The sequence below is a fragment of the Haliotis rubra genome, unplaced genomic scaffold (assembly GCF_003918875.1).
Source record: "Haliotis rubra isolate DU_JTF1 unplaced genomic scaffold, ASM391887v1 Scf1, whole genome shotgun sequence".
In the NCBI taxonomy this organism is placed as follows: domain Eukaryota; kingdom Metazoa; phylum Mollusca; class Gastropoda; order Lepetellida; family Haliotidae; genus Haliotis; species Haliotis rubra.
The window spans coordinates 8,706,835-8,726,288 of NW_025764891.1; the positions used below are offsets into that span (position 1 = coordinate 8,706,835).

At 37.3% G+C, this 19,454-nt stretch overlaps 1 protein-coding gene across 1 annotated transcript in view; it reads left to right on the forward strand.

Moving 5' to 3' along the window:
• The window catches only part of LOC124281013, a 186,596-nt gene that overhangs the window by 78,896 nt on the left and 88,246 nt on the right, over nucleotides 1–19,454 (forward strand). The window contains exon 4 of the mRNA XM_046717053.1: nucleotides 14,487–14,615. Coding sequence (XP_046573009.1) covers nucleotides 14,487–14,615 — 129 coding nt within the window. The remainder of the gene's footprint in view (nucleotides 1–14,486; nucleotides 14,616–19,454) is intronic.

Genomic DNA, 19,454 nt, shown 5'->3' on the forward strand with positions numbered 1-19,454 from the left:
TCGCTTACAGATGTTATTTTTATCACTTCTACAGATGTTTGAACTTAGTTGAAATTGGTTCTATTCATCCTGTTCGTCCCATACAACAGGGGGTGTACTTTATCCACTTCTCCTCAAAGACCACTGCACAAAACTCATTTAGCTTACATATGTCTGTTATAGAGACTCTGAAGGTGTGCATTTCATATTTTGTTTTTGTATTTTATAGTTTTTTGTACGTTTAGAGTCATTTGAACTTAGATACATTTTGTTGAATTTCTCTCTGATGATAGTGAAATAATGGATTAAGTCTGTCCACGTCTCCACAAAAGCTGCTCAACAGAATTGATTAAGCTTATACATGTGTTTCAATGGGACTCGAAAGGTGTGCATCCTCATAGTTGCATAGATGTTTATTGAACTTGTTCGTGAATTTTGTTCAATTATTGATCTTTATATGTCTTATGAATGTCAGCGGGGGCATCCGTGTCCCAGGACACAATTTTTTCTTGTTCAAATTATGTGTAGGCTGAAATATTTTAGATTAGTTATGAAATAAATCAAACAATGCATACAGGATTTACATTGCGTAAGAAAACCTAACAACTTGGCCTGGAAGAAATGTCAGCTGGAAGCTAAAGATTTTTAAAGCTTATCTAAATCTGACACATGATGGTTTGGTATTGATTGGTTGAAAATAGCCACTTTAACTGTATGTCTCAGGTGATGTTGTGATCTTGTGTAATCAGTGACGCAGTTACATCTAATAGGTTGTGTGGGTGAAAAGAAATCTTAAAAACAATAAACAGTTTTTAGGAGAGCAGTTCTTTGTGTGAACCCATAATAAGAAAACACAGATAAGAAAGTTCAATTTTGTTTGTCAATATCAAGGTAATTTTATAACCTTAATATTTTTTGTATGAACTTTATGTCAGTCAAAAATTGTTTTAAGAAACTGTAAAACAAAATTCAGGTTAAACAACAAATTAAAGATAATTGACACTGCTCAAGTCTAGCATCTTAACATCAAGACCCCTTTCCACAATGCAATCTTATCACTAAGATGATATTACCGCCTCTACTTTAACATTGGCCCAGAATATTTCTTGCTCAAAGATTACTTCAGACATCAGAACAACCACTGTGGTTATAAATTCAGCTTACTAATTATCAAGCCACATTATCTCTGCAGAACTTTAATGTAAAATAATCATAGCATGTTTTAAGATTAGTTGATTAAATTGAAATATGCATATTCATTATGAGGTTGAAGGGTGAATATGCCAGTTTGGGTCAAAGATTATGCCAGGTGAACACAAACATTGAAAATGAATAACTGGTTGCTTGACACTTTGATATCATGTACAATCTGACCAATTGTAAAGGTTCCACATGATGAAGATTTGGCATGATTTTGCTGAAAACATGCCAAGGAAATATCACATGATTATATCTTAATGCAACATGATCAACCCTAATTTCATTAAACTGATTTTTTTGCTTTGTGGTTGGTTGTCTGTTAATAGTCAGGCTGCTTCCCTTCGTAAATTTCCTAGAAATGCTTGGTCGTTCCATTTCCAAGAAATGTATACCATATTTGGAAGTGTCATTACATTTTTGGATTTAAGAATGGCATGTACCTCTTTGTCATTGTTGACACACCTTCTGAAGATACCCTTTCTGTGGTGTAGTGGTTAGAGCGTCTGGCTGGAGAGCGGAAAAGTTGCGGGTTCGATTCCCATCTGCGTCCTACCAAAAGATGTTAAGATATGGTACTTGTTGGTCCCTGCCTGGCTCTTGGCATTAATAGGTACAACAAGGACTGGTCGGCTCGGAGTCAGTATGTGTCTCAGGGGGGTATTCATGCTTGATTGCGTCATGGTATCTCAGTGAGCTAGCACTATTAAACCAGCTTCAGTCTGGGCTAGTACAAGCAGCCACACATACACATAGACATGCATGCATGTCGTCATATGAGCGAAATATTCTTAAGCGCGACATTAAACCCCATTCCACCTCACCTTTTGAAGAGGGTAATCAGAATCACCCAAATATTTGACATAACCCTTAAACAGCCCCCTGTGAGGATGGGTTATCCACGTGACCCCAAGACAGCGTCCTACAGGTGAGGATACACTTAGGAGAGCGGTTTCTCCATATTGATAACTCTGCACACCTGCAGAATCTCACCATGAGTCATCCAGGATGCAGTCCGGGGTAAACAAGCATTCACTGCACTTTCTGAACAGGGTCCAACAGTCTGTTTACTTAATAGGTTTTACTTGGGGATTGCTGTCATTTTTCTTTCAGTTGTCTTTGATCTTAAGGGGGGTCTTTACGCTTTGTTATTGTTGGCAGATCAGGAAGTGCCACCATGTTGTCTGACTTCGCTCAATCTGTCAATGTCACTTATGAAATGAACAACCTCGGCTAAGTTTTTAGTGTTATGTTTAATAGTATCTTTTTTTGTAAAGGTGATCTTTTAGAAACATACCAGATGTGCAGTAAAAATATTTGTGTTTTTGTCACATTACATATGATGTGATGAATCTGCTGTAAGTGAGAGTTATTTCATAGGAAGTTGCAGTTTATTTTAAACCTGGTTTTAAAGACTATCATTTGTATTGATATATAGTATATTATTAAATGTATCAGCTGTAAGGTGTCTTTCCTAGGAACCACTTGTATAATTTGTACCTGTTTTTAAAGACTATTATTTGTGTTGATGTGTAGTCTATGATTAAATGAATCTGCAGTAAGTGAAGACGTTTTCTTTACATAATATAGATGGGTGACTGTCATGGCACTCATTATTCATCACTCCTTGGCTAGAACTTTCTGTTTGTTGATTTCAAATTGATTTGAAAAGTGCAAGTTATTATGATAAAACTGTATTGGTGATGTAGGAGGAGAGGAAGTGAGTGAGTTGGGTTTGACTCTGTTTTGAACTGTATTCAAGATATACCACATCACATCTGCTTAATGTGAAGAAAGTTGAAGTGATGCTGATCTGAGACATATATCACTTTGGTTAAACCCACGACCTGGGCTCACAGACCTAGAAACATGCTCAGGGTTGACGGTAGTGTTGGGAATTGGTTAAAATCTCATAATTGATGATTAGTTCATTACAACCAATCAATCATCTAAGATAATTGGTTAGCATCATTTATCAAATTTTTCCTGGTTGTTTGTTAATGCAAAAAAAAACGAAAAAACATGTAGTTCTTTCATGTATTTTTGTGCACAAAATGCATTTGCAAATTTCACATCTTAATGGGTGACTAGTATGTTAGGAACATAAATTTCCTGAAGTCTTTAAGATAATTTCAATCATGACTTGGAACAAGCTTATGAAATGTAACAGACAATACCAACCTTGTGAAAAATATTGTTAATGCAAACAAGTGTTCCAAAATTGTTTGAGTTTGATTTTGAGAAAACATGATCGATTGCTTGGTCGTTTAGTCACTGCGACCAATCATCGATTATTTCAATTAATCAGACCACCACCTTCTTTAAAGGGGGTTTCTAGCACCTATGATAGATTCAACCCTTTACAGTTAATCATGCTATGGGGTAGCCTAGTGGTTCAAGTGTTCACTCATCATATTGAAAATGCTTTTTCTCACATGGGTACCATGTGTGAAGCTTGTTTCCCTGCCATGATATTGCTGGAATATTTCTCAAAAGTGGCATAAAACCACACTCACTCACTCACTCACTAATCATGTCTGGACCACCCATGATCTCTGTATGCAGGTAAAATCAATCCAAAACTGACATAATCTGAAATATTCTTAAAATATCATAAACAAAAACATTGTTATCAGAGGGAGCTGAAAGATATAAACAATGTTTTATAACCTGTTGTCAATGATATAATCACCATAGTGACAAAGTCGAACAGAATTACAGTCATTACAGCTGAATCAATTGATGAATAAATGGGAACAGATATCTTGATCAGTGACCGTAAGTGGTATATGATTTATAATGGGCAGTAGTACAACTGGTTCAATACTACCTAATGAAAGGGCAGCCAGTAAGATCTTCCTCAGTCTCTGATCATTAGCATTATGGTAGAATTGATCGTTTGCTTAGACCTTGAAGAATAATAGACCTCAATTAGAATGATTTATTTGAACTCTTGCATGTATTGGTAGCATTAAGATTGGTAGAGGGGATTTATGGATGTCAGTTTCTGTAATTTGAGAATTGTGGCATTTTGGAATATATTCTTACACCTGCATAGGTGATGAAGGAGTAAGAGAATACTCTGAAACGTCGGGTTCTTCATATTACAGAAATATATTCCATTAATTTCCCCTTCATGTGTATCATGTCTAAATGCTATTCAAAGACTTCATAAACATTGCTGATAAGCTGCTCGACAGGAGCAGACTAAGGATGGTTGGTTGGCCTAGTGGTTAAAGTGTTTGTTCTACACACTTCTGATATGTGTTTGATTCCCTCATGGCTACAATGTATAAAGATCAATTTGGGTGTCTCCATACTTCTAAGGATGGTTGGTTGGTCTAGTGGTTAAAGTGTTGTTCTACACACTGCTGACATGTGTTTGATTCCCTCATGGCTACAATGTATAAAGATCAATTTGGGTGTCTCCATACTTCTAAGGATGGTTGGTTGGTCTAGTGGTTAAAGTGTTTGTTCTACACACTGCTGATATGTGTTTGATTCCCTCATGGCTACAATGTATAAAGATCATTTTGGGTGTCTCCATACTTCTAACTGAGGGACAACTGCCTGTGGTATAAGTAAACAATGTGAACAATTTTTTGTGTGATTTTTTTTCAATTATTTCTTTATGAACTGAATGTCTGGATCTAATTTCGGAAGATAGGTGTTCATAGTCCTGAAGATGATAATTTAGATGATGAAGACAGGGACTTGTAAGCACTTCATCAAAGAAGATTATGTTTATAACATGTACTGAACTAAATGTTTTGCGTTATGGTTCAATATTGGCCATTTACAACGGTGGAGTAATGAAACTTAGAACCTGTTTACAAGCCATTGAGTCCACTCCTAGGTATCAGAGTTGACGGATAAGAACACCCGTTCAACAAGAACATCATGTATTCAGTGTTTAAACATTTAGTCACACATGGTATGGATAAACACAGTGTTGGTCGGAATCACTCTGCAAATCTGCTTTTAATAAAACAGCAGCTTTGATTCAAGGGAACCATTCCTGATTTGATTATTTCTATTTTCTAGACCTTTTACAGTTATTGTAAGATGATAATTTAAAAAACAGACCTTTAACATTGGAAATGCAATGCTTGATAACATTTTTGTTGAATCATCAAAAACTCATAGCATGAAAAACAGTTAATTATATTTTTGTGCCAGAAAAGTATTGATTCGGATTTTTTACAAATATTTTGTTTTGATATGCTTAATTGTAACAGGAGAAATAAACAATTTGATATATTATTTTAAATTTTCTTATATAATCAATATAATATAATTAGACAATACATCTGGGATATGATGACGTCCAACTGCCAAGTCAGCAGCGAATCTGACCACCTGATCCCATGAGTCACCTCCTATGACAAGCTATCCCAATTGCGAAGATCGATGCTCATGCTGTTGATCACTGGATTGTCTGGTCCAGATTCAATTAATTACAGACTGCCGCCATATAGATGGAATATTGCTGAGTGCATCATTATACAACCAACCAACCAGCCAATCTTGTGTTGCTTTAGACCAATTCTAACCCGGATCTTCACGGGTGAGCTTCAGCTGTAAAATAAGAACGTAACATTGAACAAGACCATTACACCCCAGACCCTGCTCATGTTGAACGCTTCCTTCTTCTTCCCACAGATGTTTGTAACTTACGTCATTGCTTAGAAGCAGTTATTTCCAACGTTTAATCAAACGTTTACTGTGACAAATGAAAGCAAAACAGGATATTTGTAAAGTAATACTTTTTAGGACTAATTACGAAGAACTGTTGGAATTCTGTTATAAGATGAGAACAATCTTAGGTCTGGCAGGCGACATTAACACTTGTTGATTCCACTGTAGGTATCCTGCCAGGGAGGTATAGTGTGAACACTTATCAACATGGAGAATACTTTGTAAGCTTTCAGAACATACAATGTTCAATAGGAAATATTTCAGATCAGATTTACATGTTATGAAACTGGAATTAGTGTTGTGTACGTTATGTTTGGCAAGATATGATGCTTGGCTATCTATAATGTTTAGTTATGCATTTAACTATACATGAGGTTTTGCAATATGTGATGTTTGGTTGTGATATATGATGTTTGGCAATATGTGATGTTTTGTTGTACATGATGTTTTGCAATCAGTGATATTTGGCAATGTATGAGGTTTGGCAATATGTGATACTTTGTTTTATGGGATGTTTGGCAATATGTGATATTTTGTTTTATGGGATGTTTGGCAATATGTGATATTTTGTTTTATGGGATGTCTGGCAATATGTGATGTTTGGCAGTACATGATGTTTGGCAATGTGTCATGTTTTGTTGTATGGGATGTTTGGCAATATGTGATGTTTTGTTGTATGTGATGTTTGGCAATATGTGATGTTTTTGTTGTATGTGATGTTTGGCAATATGTGATGTTTGGCAATATGTGATGTTTGGCAATATGTGATGTTTTGTTGTATGGGATGTTTGGCAATATGTGATGTTTTTGTTGTGTGGGATGTTTGTCAACGTGATGTTTGGCAGTACATGCTGTTTGGCAATGTGTCATGTTTTGTTGTGTGGGATGTTTGGCTATATGTGATGTTTGGCAGTACATGATGTTTGGCCATATGTTTAGCTATACGTGATGTTTGACTATATCACAATGCAAAGAATGACTGCTGAATCGCAAAACTTCTACACTAGTTCATCCAGCGTATTCCAATCTGACGTAACTAGCTGGGATGATAGACTAGAAGACTAGATGGCATATAACAAATTATAAAGACATTGTTAGATGTCGACAGCATCATAAATCTATTTGAGCTTCAGTGGTCTTATTAATAATTAACTGCCTAATTACTTTTATAGTTATGATCATCTGCGTAAGGATCATATTAGGATGACAGTTAAGATCATATATCATCGTTATTGTTCAGGAGTGTCACTGGCACTCAGTGACGTAAATCATGTGTTCTGGAAGACCTGTTGCTAACTGGCATTTAGTTACGTTTGCGACCCTGTATTAAATTATTTTGCCATTGATTTCTGTAGTGTCTTTGTATTAATCATATTAAAGGTCGTTTTGGATTTAAAGACAATTGATACTTCCCGTGTTGATGTTACTTGATACTTGTATTTCATGTCTAATGTACTCAGTTATTACAAAATGACTCAATCAACAGAGATTATTGCAGTACATGAAACAAGATCAAACAGATTTTATTTCCATCACAGACCTTATTGCTTGTTGAGACACTTGAGGAAATGGTTGAGTGGTTCAAGCTGCTGCTGTTTGCAGTGCAATGTCAATATTCAAATCTGGGACAGCTAAACTGGTGAACACATCTGTAATGATGGCTGTGAGGGAACTATAGCACTGTGGTTTGTAGCTCAGAGTTATGTCCCTTGGTCATGTCAGGATGCACTCACATATCATATGTTGGAATCCTGTTTCACACAGATTAAGATTCTCAGTCTATTAACATCATGATAATGCTGGTTGACACAAGTCATTGTATCCCGATTGCTTTAGATCGATGCTCATACTGTTGATCACTGGATTATCTTGTCAAGACTTGATTATTTACAGACTGGTGCCATATAGCCGGAATATATCTGAGTGCGGTGTTAAACAACAAATGAACAAAAAAAAACAACTGTTTGTTTCACATAGATAGTAAAGCATTCAAAATCTGTATCAACCATGTTCTTCACAAGTCAAGCTGAGTGAGTGGGTGAGTTAGTTTAGTATTATGCCATACTCAGCAATATTCCAGCTATATGGCGGCGGTCTCTAAATAATCGAGTCTGGACCAGACAATCCAGTGATCAACAGCATGAGCATCGATCTGCACAAGTGGGAACCGATGACATGTGTCCACCAAGTCAGTGAGCCTGACGACCCGATCCCATTAGTCGCCTCTTACGACAAGCATGGGTTACTGAAGATCAATATTCTAACTCGGACCTTCACGGGTCACAAGTCAAGTTGAAACGTTGTGATATATAACAAAACCTTTTAAAGAATTAAAGCACAATTCACACACAGGGGGACCCTGATGATTATGTTACATTGAACTGTCTGTGTGGAATAGTCCTGTGGTATAAAGCAATAATCACACAATCATAGGCTTACCAAAGTGGTAAAGAGTAGGGTCCTTTTGGGCAGACCGAAATACCTATGATCCCAAATTCACCTCATTATGTTTTTTGGTTTGTCAGGACAAATACCCATGCTTGTTGTTGGCAGGAAAGTGGAAAAATACCAATGAACTTCATCCAGGGCTCCAGATAAGGGCCGTATCGGCGTATGTACGGATAAAAATGTGCACGATACGGTAGGAAATAATTTATGAAACGTAGCAGATACGCACCACGGCAATAGTGTACTGTCTTAGAATCATTTACAGACGTATTTATCTGAAAAAGTATTGTTTTATTGTTTATTGACCTGTTTACACAAGACTAGCAATGCTGTGGTGCATATATGAAACGAAACACAAGATTACTGATACTCCATTAAATTCCATTCAGTACTCTAAATGTAGGCTTAAGGTTTTGAGTACTCCTATATTGAATGAATAAGGAGTACGTACTCCTGGTGTTCAAAAATTATCTGGAGCCCTGTTCATCACAACAGACTTTTGTCTCACATCAAGTCCTCACAATGTTATATAAGTGAGGAATGCTTGTCGTTTTATGTCAAACCCGTTATAACAGTGGTGGTGCCTGTAAGCCTAGTGGTGAAATTACTCTCTTCTCACACACTGACTGACTGAGTTTAGTTTTACTCCGCTTTTAGCAATATTCCAGCAATATCACGGCCGGGGACACCAGAAATGGGCTTCACACATTGTGCCCATGTGGGGAATCGAACCCGAGTCTTTGGCGTGAGGCGCCAACGCTTTAACCACTAGGCTACCCCAACGCCCCTCTTCTCACACAGCAGGCCTAGGTTAGATTCATATGGATGCAATGTGTGGAAGCCCTTTTCAGGCATACCTAGCTGTCATATATTGCTGGACTGATGTCATTCACTCACTCATTCACTCACAAATGCTGAATATTACCCTCAAATAATGTCTAATTGTTTGAGTGAACTTGACAACTTGAAAATCATCAAAAACAAAATGGGTTTCTGGTGCAGAGTGAGTGAGTTTATTTTTACGCCGCTTTTAGCAATATTCCATCAATATCACGGCGGGAAACACCAGAAATGCGCTTCACACATTGTACCCATGTGGGGAATTAAACCCGGATCTTTGGTTTGACGAGCGAATGTTTTAACCACTAAGCAACCCCACTGCCCCCTCTGGTGCCAAAACCTGATGAAAGTATCCCATCCTTACAGAATATTCCAGCCTCAAACTATTTTGAAAGAAACCTTTTTTACAATCACTCCAATAGTTGAATCAATGTCTAACTCTGGATGTCTAGTCAGGTTTACAACCCAACCTGCCAAGAAAAGTACATATCCTAAATTGATAGAAACTGGCTGTCTAATTTAGCATTCAGATGTGAGAGCAAGGTGGATGTTTCTGTGTCAAAATGTCCAAATTGTTGAAACAAGCATTTCACGAAAATTATCGCCACTGGTGATAATGACTGCCTGTCAATGAGAAGGATGATGATTTAAACAGGATTAGGTGTAAAACTTGTGGAGCTGTTTTGCTCAGGGCACCATATTCATGGCGCCTCTTGTGGGAGGCAGTCCTTCCTAGAATATCTCAGAAGACATTAAGCCTGATTATATTGATTGTAGGAGTGGAATTTGGTTCCATGCAATCAGTCGTAATGTTTTTATTGTTCAATGTTTATTTCTTCACCTGTTCAGTGCCATTTACAGACTAACGGTTTCAGGTGTGTCAGTTTGAAATGTAACAGTTTTGTAGTACTGTGAGATAAACATGCTACCCTTTGGTGGAGTTGTCCTGCTAAATTCTTTTGTGAACTCTTCAACCTTTTTGCCCCAAAAGTGAACTAAACTCTGTGTTCAAGTAAAAGTTTCAAGATTTGTATTGAAATAATTGGGATTGTTATGAAAGAAAGAATGTCAAAAATAACTCTTAGGTTATAAAATGTCTGCCTGATTGACTGGCAATCAATTTTATGTTTTAATTGTTTTTCCTCTGAGTTTTGTTATGTCTAGAATGTCTGCCAAAAGCACACTGAATGAAATTATTTAGGTCTACTCATATGTTCAAGTTATGTTTCAGGTCTTTACATTGGTGAAAGTGTGACAGTGTAGAAATGTGTCAATGGCCTATATATTACTATTAGAGGCAGTGGTATGGCCCTGTGGTTCAGGCACTCAGTCTGGGTTTGATTCCAATGTGTACTATATAACCCCATTTAGAAAATCCTCTGTTGTCATATTTCTGAAATATTGCTAAAAGAGGTGTAAAACCCAACTCACTCACTTATGTTGTTAGAATATCACTTATTAGAAGAATATGTCAATAAAATAGTTATATTGATTACCTACTACATTAGGTAGATCATACTTAAGTACACTTATGAACAGAAGAACGTATTGTGTCTGCACGAAGCTCCAGATATATCAGCCTTGACAAAGTACACGTTTTTACACTTATATTGTAACTTATCTGTCATTTCTCAAATCGTCTAAAGGTCACCTATGTGATTTGAAAGATTCAGAAAAATATGTAAGAAATTTAAATGGCATCATCGACAACATAAAGAAGCAATGCCCTTTCAAACTGATAAACCTAGAAACAGTTCTAGTGCATCAGGGTCATGCAGCGTGTTAGTGCACATAAGGTATTCTTTGAGAATTCCAGGATTTAAGTAAGGACATTAAATGTTGTGAAATAGAAATCAAATTACATAAAATTTGCAAAAGCTTTTTTTTTGATAAAAGAAAAGAAAGTTGTTTGAAGAAATACAAATATTCAACAGAATATGATATCAGATAATAAACTGTATCAAAATATACTCATGCCAATAATGGTTGTCACCCCCTTCAATTTTATTAATTGGAGAGGGAGTGGGGGTGTGAGGTGTGTGTGGGGTTGGAGGGGGAGGGGGGTGACAACCATTATTGGCATGAGTATTTAGAAAGAGCCTCACTTTTTGGACTGTGTGAATTTGTTTAGTAAGACACTGTTGTTACTTAATGATTGAATGTTATGAGATCAACCATTGTTAATTTTTGTAAAGAAAATTTTTTATAAACAGTATATATCAAACATCAATGTGTTGAATTCTGGTTAAGAATATAGTGAGTGAGTTTAGTTTTATGCCAGACTCAGCAAAATTCCAGCGGTCTGTAAATAATCGAGTCTTGACCAGACAATCCAGTGATCAACACTATGAGCATAGATCTGTGCAATTGGGAACCGATGACATGTGTCAACCATGTTAGCGAACCTGACCACCCGATCCCGTTAGTCGCCTCTTACGACAAGCATGGTTACTGAAGATCAATTCTAACCCGGATCTTCACAGGCGGCTAAGAATATAGGTTCCCAGCAAACTGTTTTGTCAGAGATAACTAAGTAGATCAATCTCCCGATGCCATTCTATCAATCCTTCAATTACTAAAGTAATTCTCTGTGATAAATTGAAATATTACTGACTTAAAAAAAGAAGAAACCATAAATAAAATGTATATGTAATATGGCTTTGAAGGCAAAGACAGAAGGAATAAGTGTGTGTGTAGATGACCATGACAGTCACATCTTGTTGACAACAATCCTGCCTGTCTCCTCAAGTGATGTACATCTTTAATGAAGCAATAACCCCATGTCTGACTAAGTGCCCATGGTGTCTTGCTGAGGATTAGTTAAGGGGAACCAGCGTCCAGCCTGGAGGTCAATCTCCTCTTGGTGCTTACTGAATTGGCAGCGATATAGATGTCCACACTGCGTCTGACAGAATGCATCATGGGAGAGAATTGGTGACTCGACTGGATCATTTTGTAGTCAAGTCAGCGATCGTTTAGCCTGGGATTGTCAGGAAGACATGAACAGCACTGTGGGTAATCCAATAACAGTGGAAATGGTCTTTGGGTCAATATACTACGTGTTTATTGCAAGACCATTAATAGCGGTGTCGAGAACAGGATCCAGAATTGTTGGTGACATGTCATGAAATATGGGGTTCTTTCATCAGGTTAGGACTGGTTTTGAGCATGATGGGTGTACAGAGGGGAATCATTGAAATGTCAACTGAAAGTATTATAATTGGACAATTTTTCTCAGTAGAAATAAAGTGGAATTGTTAGGAGAAAACATAAGGAGAATTTCTTAAATTTGTGTGTATTTACAGACCAACATTTTATCTATTGAGGGATTCCTAGGATTTTCCCAAACAATCAGTTATGAAGGTTGTGAACAACAGAAAAAGGAATCTGTTTCTGTTTTTGATTAAATAAATCAAATATTAGTTGGGAATATTAATCTGTCATAAATTCTCATTACTAGTTTAGGTTAAGTTCTTAAAACATCATGAAATGCAATATTTGACACAAATCAAATATAAAACCTGGTAAAAAGGAACATTTAACACTGAATTTAATCATTCTTTCACAAGACTTCTTGTAAGTTCATCAACAAAATGAAAAGCGAAATTTCTCTGGATTTTCTGATAAACATATTAGTTTGTTATTATAATGTTTTGTGAATAGCCTAACAGATGCATATTTGTGACAGGTGAGCTTCTGACCCTACTGGCTACAGTATTGAATTAACCAAACATCTGTGCTGATATATATGGAATATATTTCATTTAACAGTAAGGGCCAAAGAAGTGGCTGTTCCTGATGGTGTTGGGGTTGGCTGCTTTATAAACAGACCTTTGCCCATGGTTTTATTGCTATTGTTTAAACATAACCTTTCTTATCTTACCTCCATATGAGAATATGGAGATCTGATTGGTTCATAGGATCTCGATATAATTCCTGGGAGGGAAATAAATTTCAGAGTGGGATAATCAGCCACTTATTCCCACCATGATAAAACAGGCAACATGTTGATTTCTCAACAGGACCGCAGTTTCTTGTACCTTTCCATGAAGCAAATAGCTGCACATTGTTCAATATATGTGGAAGTCATGTGGCAGTCAAACAGCATTCAATTTGTTTGAATTCAGGGCAGATTTGAAACATGCTGGAAAGATAAATTTTGTTGTAGCAGTATCACAAAGGATATATGTTGTTTTATGCTCATTCCTCGAAGGGGCGGTGGGGTAGCCTAATGGTTAAAGCGTTGGCTCGTCACGCCGAAGACCCGGGTTCGAATCCCCACATGGGTACAGTGTGTGAAGCCCTTTTCTGGTGTTCCCCGCCGTGATGTTGCTGGAATATTGCTAAAAGTGGCATAAAACCAAACTCAGTCAGTCAGTCAGTCATTCCTCGAAAGATTTCACTTAGGTCATAAATTGTAATGCAGGAGACATTTAACCAGGTATACCCTCATGATACTGCTGTAACCAAAGTATCTAAGTTGTGCAGCTTGCTGTGCTGATGGGATACCTCAAGACTGACTGACTGACTGAGTTTGGTTTTACGCCGCTTTTAGCAATATTCCAGCAACATCACGGCGGGGGACACCAGAAATGGGCTTCACACATTGTACCCATGTGGGGATTCGAACCCGGGTCTTCGGCATGACGAGCCAACGCTTTAACCATTAGGCTACCCCACCTCCCCGATACCTCAAGAACCAAAAACAAAAGATTTGGGATTTAAATCCCAGTTCTCATTAGTTAGTGCCATGCCCATGTGTTACACTATAGTGGTAATGTCCAAGACCTGCATCAGGTTTAATTTAGAATCTGTAGTTCAAGGAAGATTTGACTTCATTTTTCTTTTAGCAATTATACTGGTTCATTTAATTCTTGAATGACATTCCATTTCTTGTTATATTTTTTACTATTACTTCATTCTGGTGTAACATGGTTTGTGGACCATTCACCTGCTATGTACATTTGGGTAGGTTAATGGTTAATGTGTTGGTCCATCTTGCTTAGGGGTGAGTTTAATTCCTCATGTGGTTACAGCATGTGGCCATTTCTTGGTGTCCTCAGTTCACTCCATTATCTCGAGTGGCTCACAGCTCTGTGGTCGACAACTGACTGTAATCTGACCTTACTGGTCTACAGGTAATAACTTCATGTTGGTTATAAAATTTAGATATTTCTGGGGTGTCCCAGATAGCATTTAGTATCAGCATGGAAATAATTCCTGCTTCACAAATACCTACCTACAGAAGCATGTCTCTATTTGGCATATATTGTTTTACACTGTATTTAGCAACATTCCAGCAATATCAACCATTACTGTTTCAGGGATGGGCTACAGCATGGTCCTGGTTTCAGCGTTATTCACGCTGTACAATAACACATATATTGCCTGGACTCTCTACTATTGGTTCGCATCTATGAACAGCCTTCTACCCTGGCATGCTGATCTCACAGGTATATGTCACATTTCTTTTGTATCGTGCCTTTAGTTATAGTATAAATACAGACACCTTTATCTGGAAAGATTTGATAGCCTTTGTCACAGTTACCTTCCTTTAGTTGGCTGGTGTAATGGTGGACCTTTGTTTCTCATTTTTTGCCATGGGTGTTTGTGCTTCATTCTCTTCAACTGTTGAGACTGAGAACGGTGAGGATTTGGGGTTCTAACATAGCCCTCAGTAACCTTGCTGATTGTAACAGGCTACCAAATGAATCAGTGGTCAGGCTCTCCAACTTGATTGATAGTATTGTAATTGTGAAGACCAATGTTCATGGTATCAGTCACTGGATTGTCTGGTCCAACAGGATTATTTACAGTGCTATTATAGAGCTTGACTATTGCAGAGTTTGGAATCAATCAACCAATCAACCAACCAGTCAATCTTGGTTTGCTTTTTATTGCTTATTTCCATTAAACCAAACTCATTGACTGTAGGTGCTTCTCAATACAGTCACCTGTCCCCGTAAGTATTATTGACCATCTGATATAAATACATTATCTTCAACAACCCAGGCTTGTCATTTAAGCTGACTAATTGATTGACTGCTGACTTGATTGATGTATACTCATGCCAATAAAGGTTGTCACCCCCTTCAATTTTTTTAATTGGAGAGGGGGTGTGGGTGTGCGGTGTGTGTGAGGTTGGGGTGGGGAGGGGGGTGACAACCATTATTGGCATGAGTATATGTTATCATATCCCAATTGTGTAGATTGGTGCTCATGATGTCAATCACTGGATTGTCTTATCAAGACTTTACTACTTACAGACCAAACATTCAACAAATGATTTACAAAAACACAGAGTTACATAACCCAATCATTTTATTTCACTTGGATCCGTGTTTGTCATGTTCTTTGTTGGAAACTGATAATGTGAAAAAATAAATCTAAACAATTTAACATTATTAAATAACAAATTAACTAGCCGGGCAACCACTGACTAAAGGAATCGGTATGAAACACTCAAAGAGGGAAGAGGAATGGTACTGACAGATCAAGGATCATAATCAGACAAATCTGAGGTTTGAAAACTTGATCAGCGGATCCAGGCATAAACAAGGCCTTCAACTCTGTATAGCAAACTGTGGCACCTTAGACCACTGGTCTACTATGTCTTCTTGTCCAGAGTCAATAGATCGAGTAGGTCATTGTGTTTGAAGAAAGACTGTACTTATGTGATTGTTATACCTATTAAAAGTAACAGCTGAATTAATTATTAAATTAAATTCAAATTGTCCTCTATCAACAAACACCTTACACAGATAATAAGACTATTGACTTAAGGGCACAAAAAACTAACTATATAAAGATGCTTCATAAATAATTTAAATGCTTGTGCATTTCATGTGAGACAATTGTACAATAACACGCTATTATTTGTTCAATAGAAGGAGAGGCTTAGTGACCTACCAGTATATTCTAGCAATGAATATGAATGTTTAGAAAATCAAAGAAAATCGGGAATGTTTAAACACAAAAACATATATGTCTTACAGGTTATTGATAGTGATTTGGGCAAGATAAATGTCTGTGTTTGTGAGGAAATCTGTCTTGACATTTGTATGGCTAGTATCAAATTCGGACATGAAACAGAAGGAAGCAAGTGGTGTGCCTGCTGTATTTATCTGGAGAAATTCCTGTGCCTTAGATGCTGAGATATCATTGTTTCATCTAACCTCAGTGGAATGGTCTTGATCAAGATGTCTTGCAACCTGCTCTGTGGAGAAAACAATGCTATTCCTTGGAAAATTTGTTGAATTCTTTGCTAAACCCATCAGAAATAGTTCTGGAGTGTTTCAGAGTGTGATCATGTTTTCATGGTGTCTATGGCTTGTAGGTATTCCAGGCAGAATATGTCTCTTACTCTCATCAGGCGGTGGCGTAGCCTAGTGGTTAAAGCGTTAGCTCATCACGCCGAAGACCCGGGTTTGATTCCCCACATGGTACAATGTGTGAAGCCCATTTCTGGTGTCCAATGCCATGATATTCCTGGAATATTGCTAAAACGGCGTGAAACTAAACTCACTCACTCACTCCTACACTCAACACAGTTTTGTAGTGTTGGGAAAAGAGTTGGCCAAGGCATCTGACATGGTTGTTCTTCCAGAGTTATGTCCCTTTGTCATGCCAGGATCTGATGGTCTCGGGTTACCTGTGCCCCTTAACACCATCATCCCTTAGTTTTCGAACATTACAGGATTATTTCTTGTGCAAAATTCACACATAGATCTTGTACAGAGGTTTATTTTAACAGTTATTCTGTATTCTGGCTTTGTAAAATTGTTTTTAATAAATGTATTCAATTTAATTCAAAACTTCATTTGATATAGATCAGATTGTATATACTGAAGCTTTGAGCTTTGAGCCTTGAGCTCTGGCCCTAGATTTTCGAAGCTCTCATAGTGTTAAGATAGTGGCAAGTGCCATACATTAACATTAACTTACGACTATCTTAGTTCTAAGAGAGCTTTGAAAACCTTGGCCCTGGACTCACAAAGGGTCTAAAACACAGCTGTAATACCCATAGTTCAGATTATTTCAAGCTTTTGGCCCTTTCAAATACTCATTCAGTTTGCAGATTATCATATTCACTGAATAACCCATGCTTGTCATAAGAGACGACTAATGGGATGAGGCAGTCAGACTTGCTGCCTTGGTTCACACATTGCGTAGATAGATGCTCATGATGTTGATCACTTGATTGTCTGGTCCAGAATCGATTATTTACAGACTGCCTCCATATAGCTGAGTGTGGCGTTAAACAACAAACCAGCCAACCAACATATTCACTGAATGTTTTCCCCAGCTTGAAACAACACTCCCTTGAATCCTAAATGAAACCATATTGAATTAGTCATGAAACCCAACACATACATGCCTTTTATGTGAGCTCATAACACAGCATCTGTGTTCCGTAATGAAAGAAACAGGGTTACTTAAGTGCCACGAGTATCAGGGGAAAAATATTGACTGCTCAGGCAAAGCAATTCAGTATTCGCTCATGCATATACATTACTATGTTGGAAAAGGTTTTATGGCTAATTCCCATAGGTGTATAATCTTTGAAAGTGAATATGATAGAGCACCTATATTTCTCGTAAAATCAAAGGGGTATGCGTTAACTTAACAAGAGAAGTGTTAAACTTATTATATCATCAATCCCCTATGGCGTGAAATCTATAACCAGTGTTTCTTTTCTACGCATTAGCCCTGATTAACTCATTTTAACCCCTTAAGTCACAGATTGAAATGAATATGTGGAGGAAAAATTTGAATAAGGTATTTGTTCACCATTTTACTTTTAAAGGTCTTACCGGTACTGACTGGAATTGAATTCTTAAATTTTCTGGATTTGTTAACAGAATTACTTTATTGGGTTCATTTTGTGTAAATGTAGAAATTATATTGAATAGAAAGAGACTGATGTCCCTAATATTGTATAGTATGTTTGGTTATCCAAGTTAAAACTTTAACCTTTATTTGAAAAACAAATAGCCACACTGTTATTGATTATTTTGGGTTTTTAATGATTTAGTAGAAGTCAAGTGGTTAACAGTTCAATGTGGATTCATGTATGTCATTGGGTTCAGAGTCAAAGTAAGTAATCGACCCCTAATATCCGTGGAAATCTGAGCGATTTTATACGCTTATGTCTAATTGCACGGCTTCATCCAACTTGTTTGTGGTAATGGGTCTGAGCTGCTGGGTCCTAGCACACATTGATCCTGGCTAGTTTTCAGCAAACAGTCATTCTGTTAATGTGTAAAATCGCCTTTTCTGAAGATTTTGGGTGTAGGTGTTACGTGGGAAGTGGACAATGGTGGTGTACCATGTTGGCAAACAGGCCATGTTTGTCACTGAATAGATTGAAGACAGATTGAGAAATAGGAATGATTTGAATTGATATACTTCAGCCAGGGGCATCCACATTGATTCCCAGATCGTTTCACTGAAAATGAGTCATGTATTATATATCCAAATTCCCCAATAGTCTGTGGCCTCCCACACATAATTCTATGTAGTTAAGAAAGAAACTGATAATATCAATCTTGGATGATCATGTTCTGTCTGCCACTATTGATTAACAAAGAGATCTGAATCAGTTTCAGTGTTGATGATGAATTTTTGTCATTGATCAAATTATCTTGTATTTTGTATATTTCTAATTCTCCAGATGTTATTATGATGTTCAAGTTATTTCAAGTTATGTGTGGACTGGTAGGTGAAAAAGAGACAAAAGCTGTCATTTCAAGATTGCTGTTTTCTTAGCATGAATATGGTAGTAATCAGGCAAAGTTTGGTAGTTGTCAGTTTGCTAAAGGTTTGTACCTGACAGTTTGTAAAAGGTTCAGTCATTTGTGATTTGTTGAAGGGTTAGTACTAGATCTTTGGCTGAAGGTTTGATAAATGTCTGTTTCGTAAATGAAGGTTCGGTAATAAAGTGGATTTGATAGACACTGATCAGGCAACAAATGAAGATTGCAATGTTGGTAGGGCAGAGTACTTGGATGGATGACCATTTTGGCTTCTGAGAGGTCATCACTTCTGAGAGTTTTCAGGGATTTCATCCTACCATTCGCTGAAATAGCGAATGGGTAACCAGTTGTATGTAATGTGAGGGTGATGTGACTGTTCACCTTCTGTGAGGTACAGGCCGCTTGGATTGTATACTTCCCAGGGAGTTGAGAATGGATATTAAGTTACATTGATGCACTACAATAATAAAGTAAATAGAAAAGATAAGCAATGATGGTTCAGGTAATCTTGGCAGAGTCAGGCTGGTTAGGCTCATC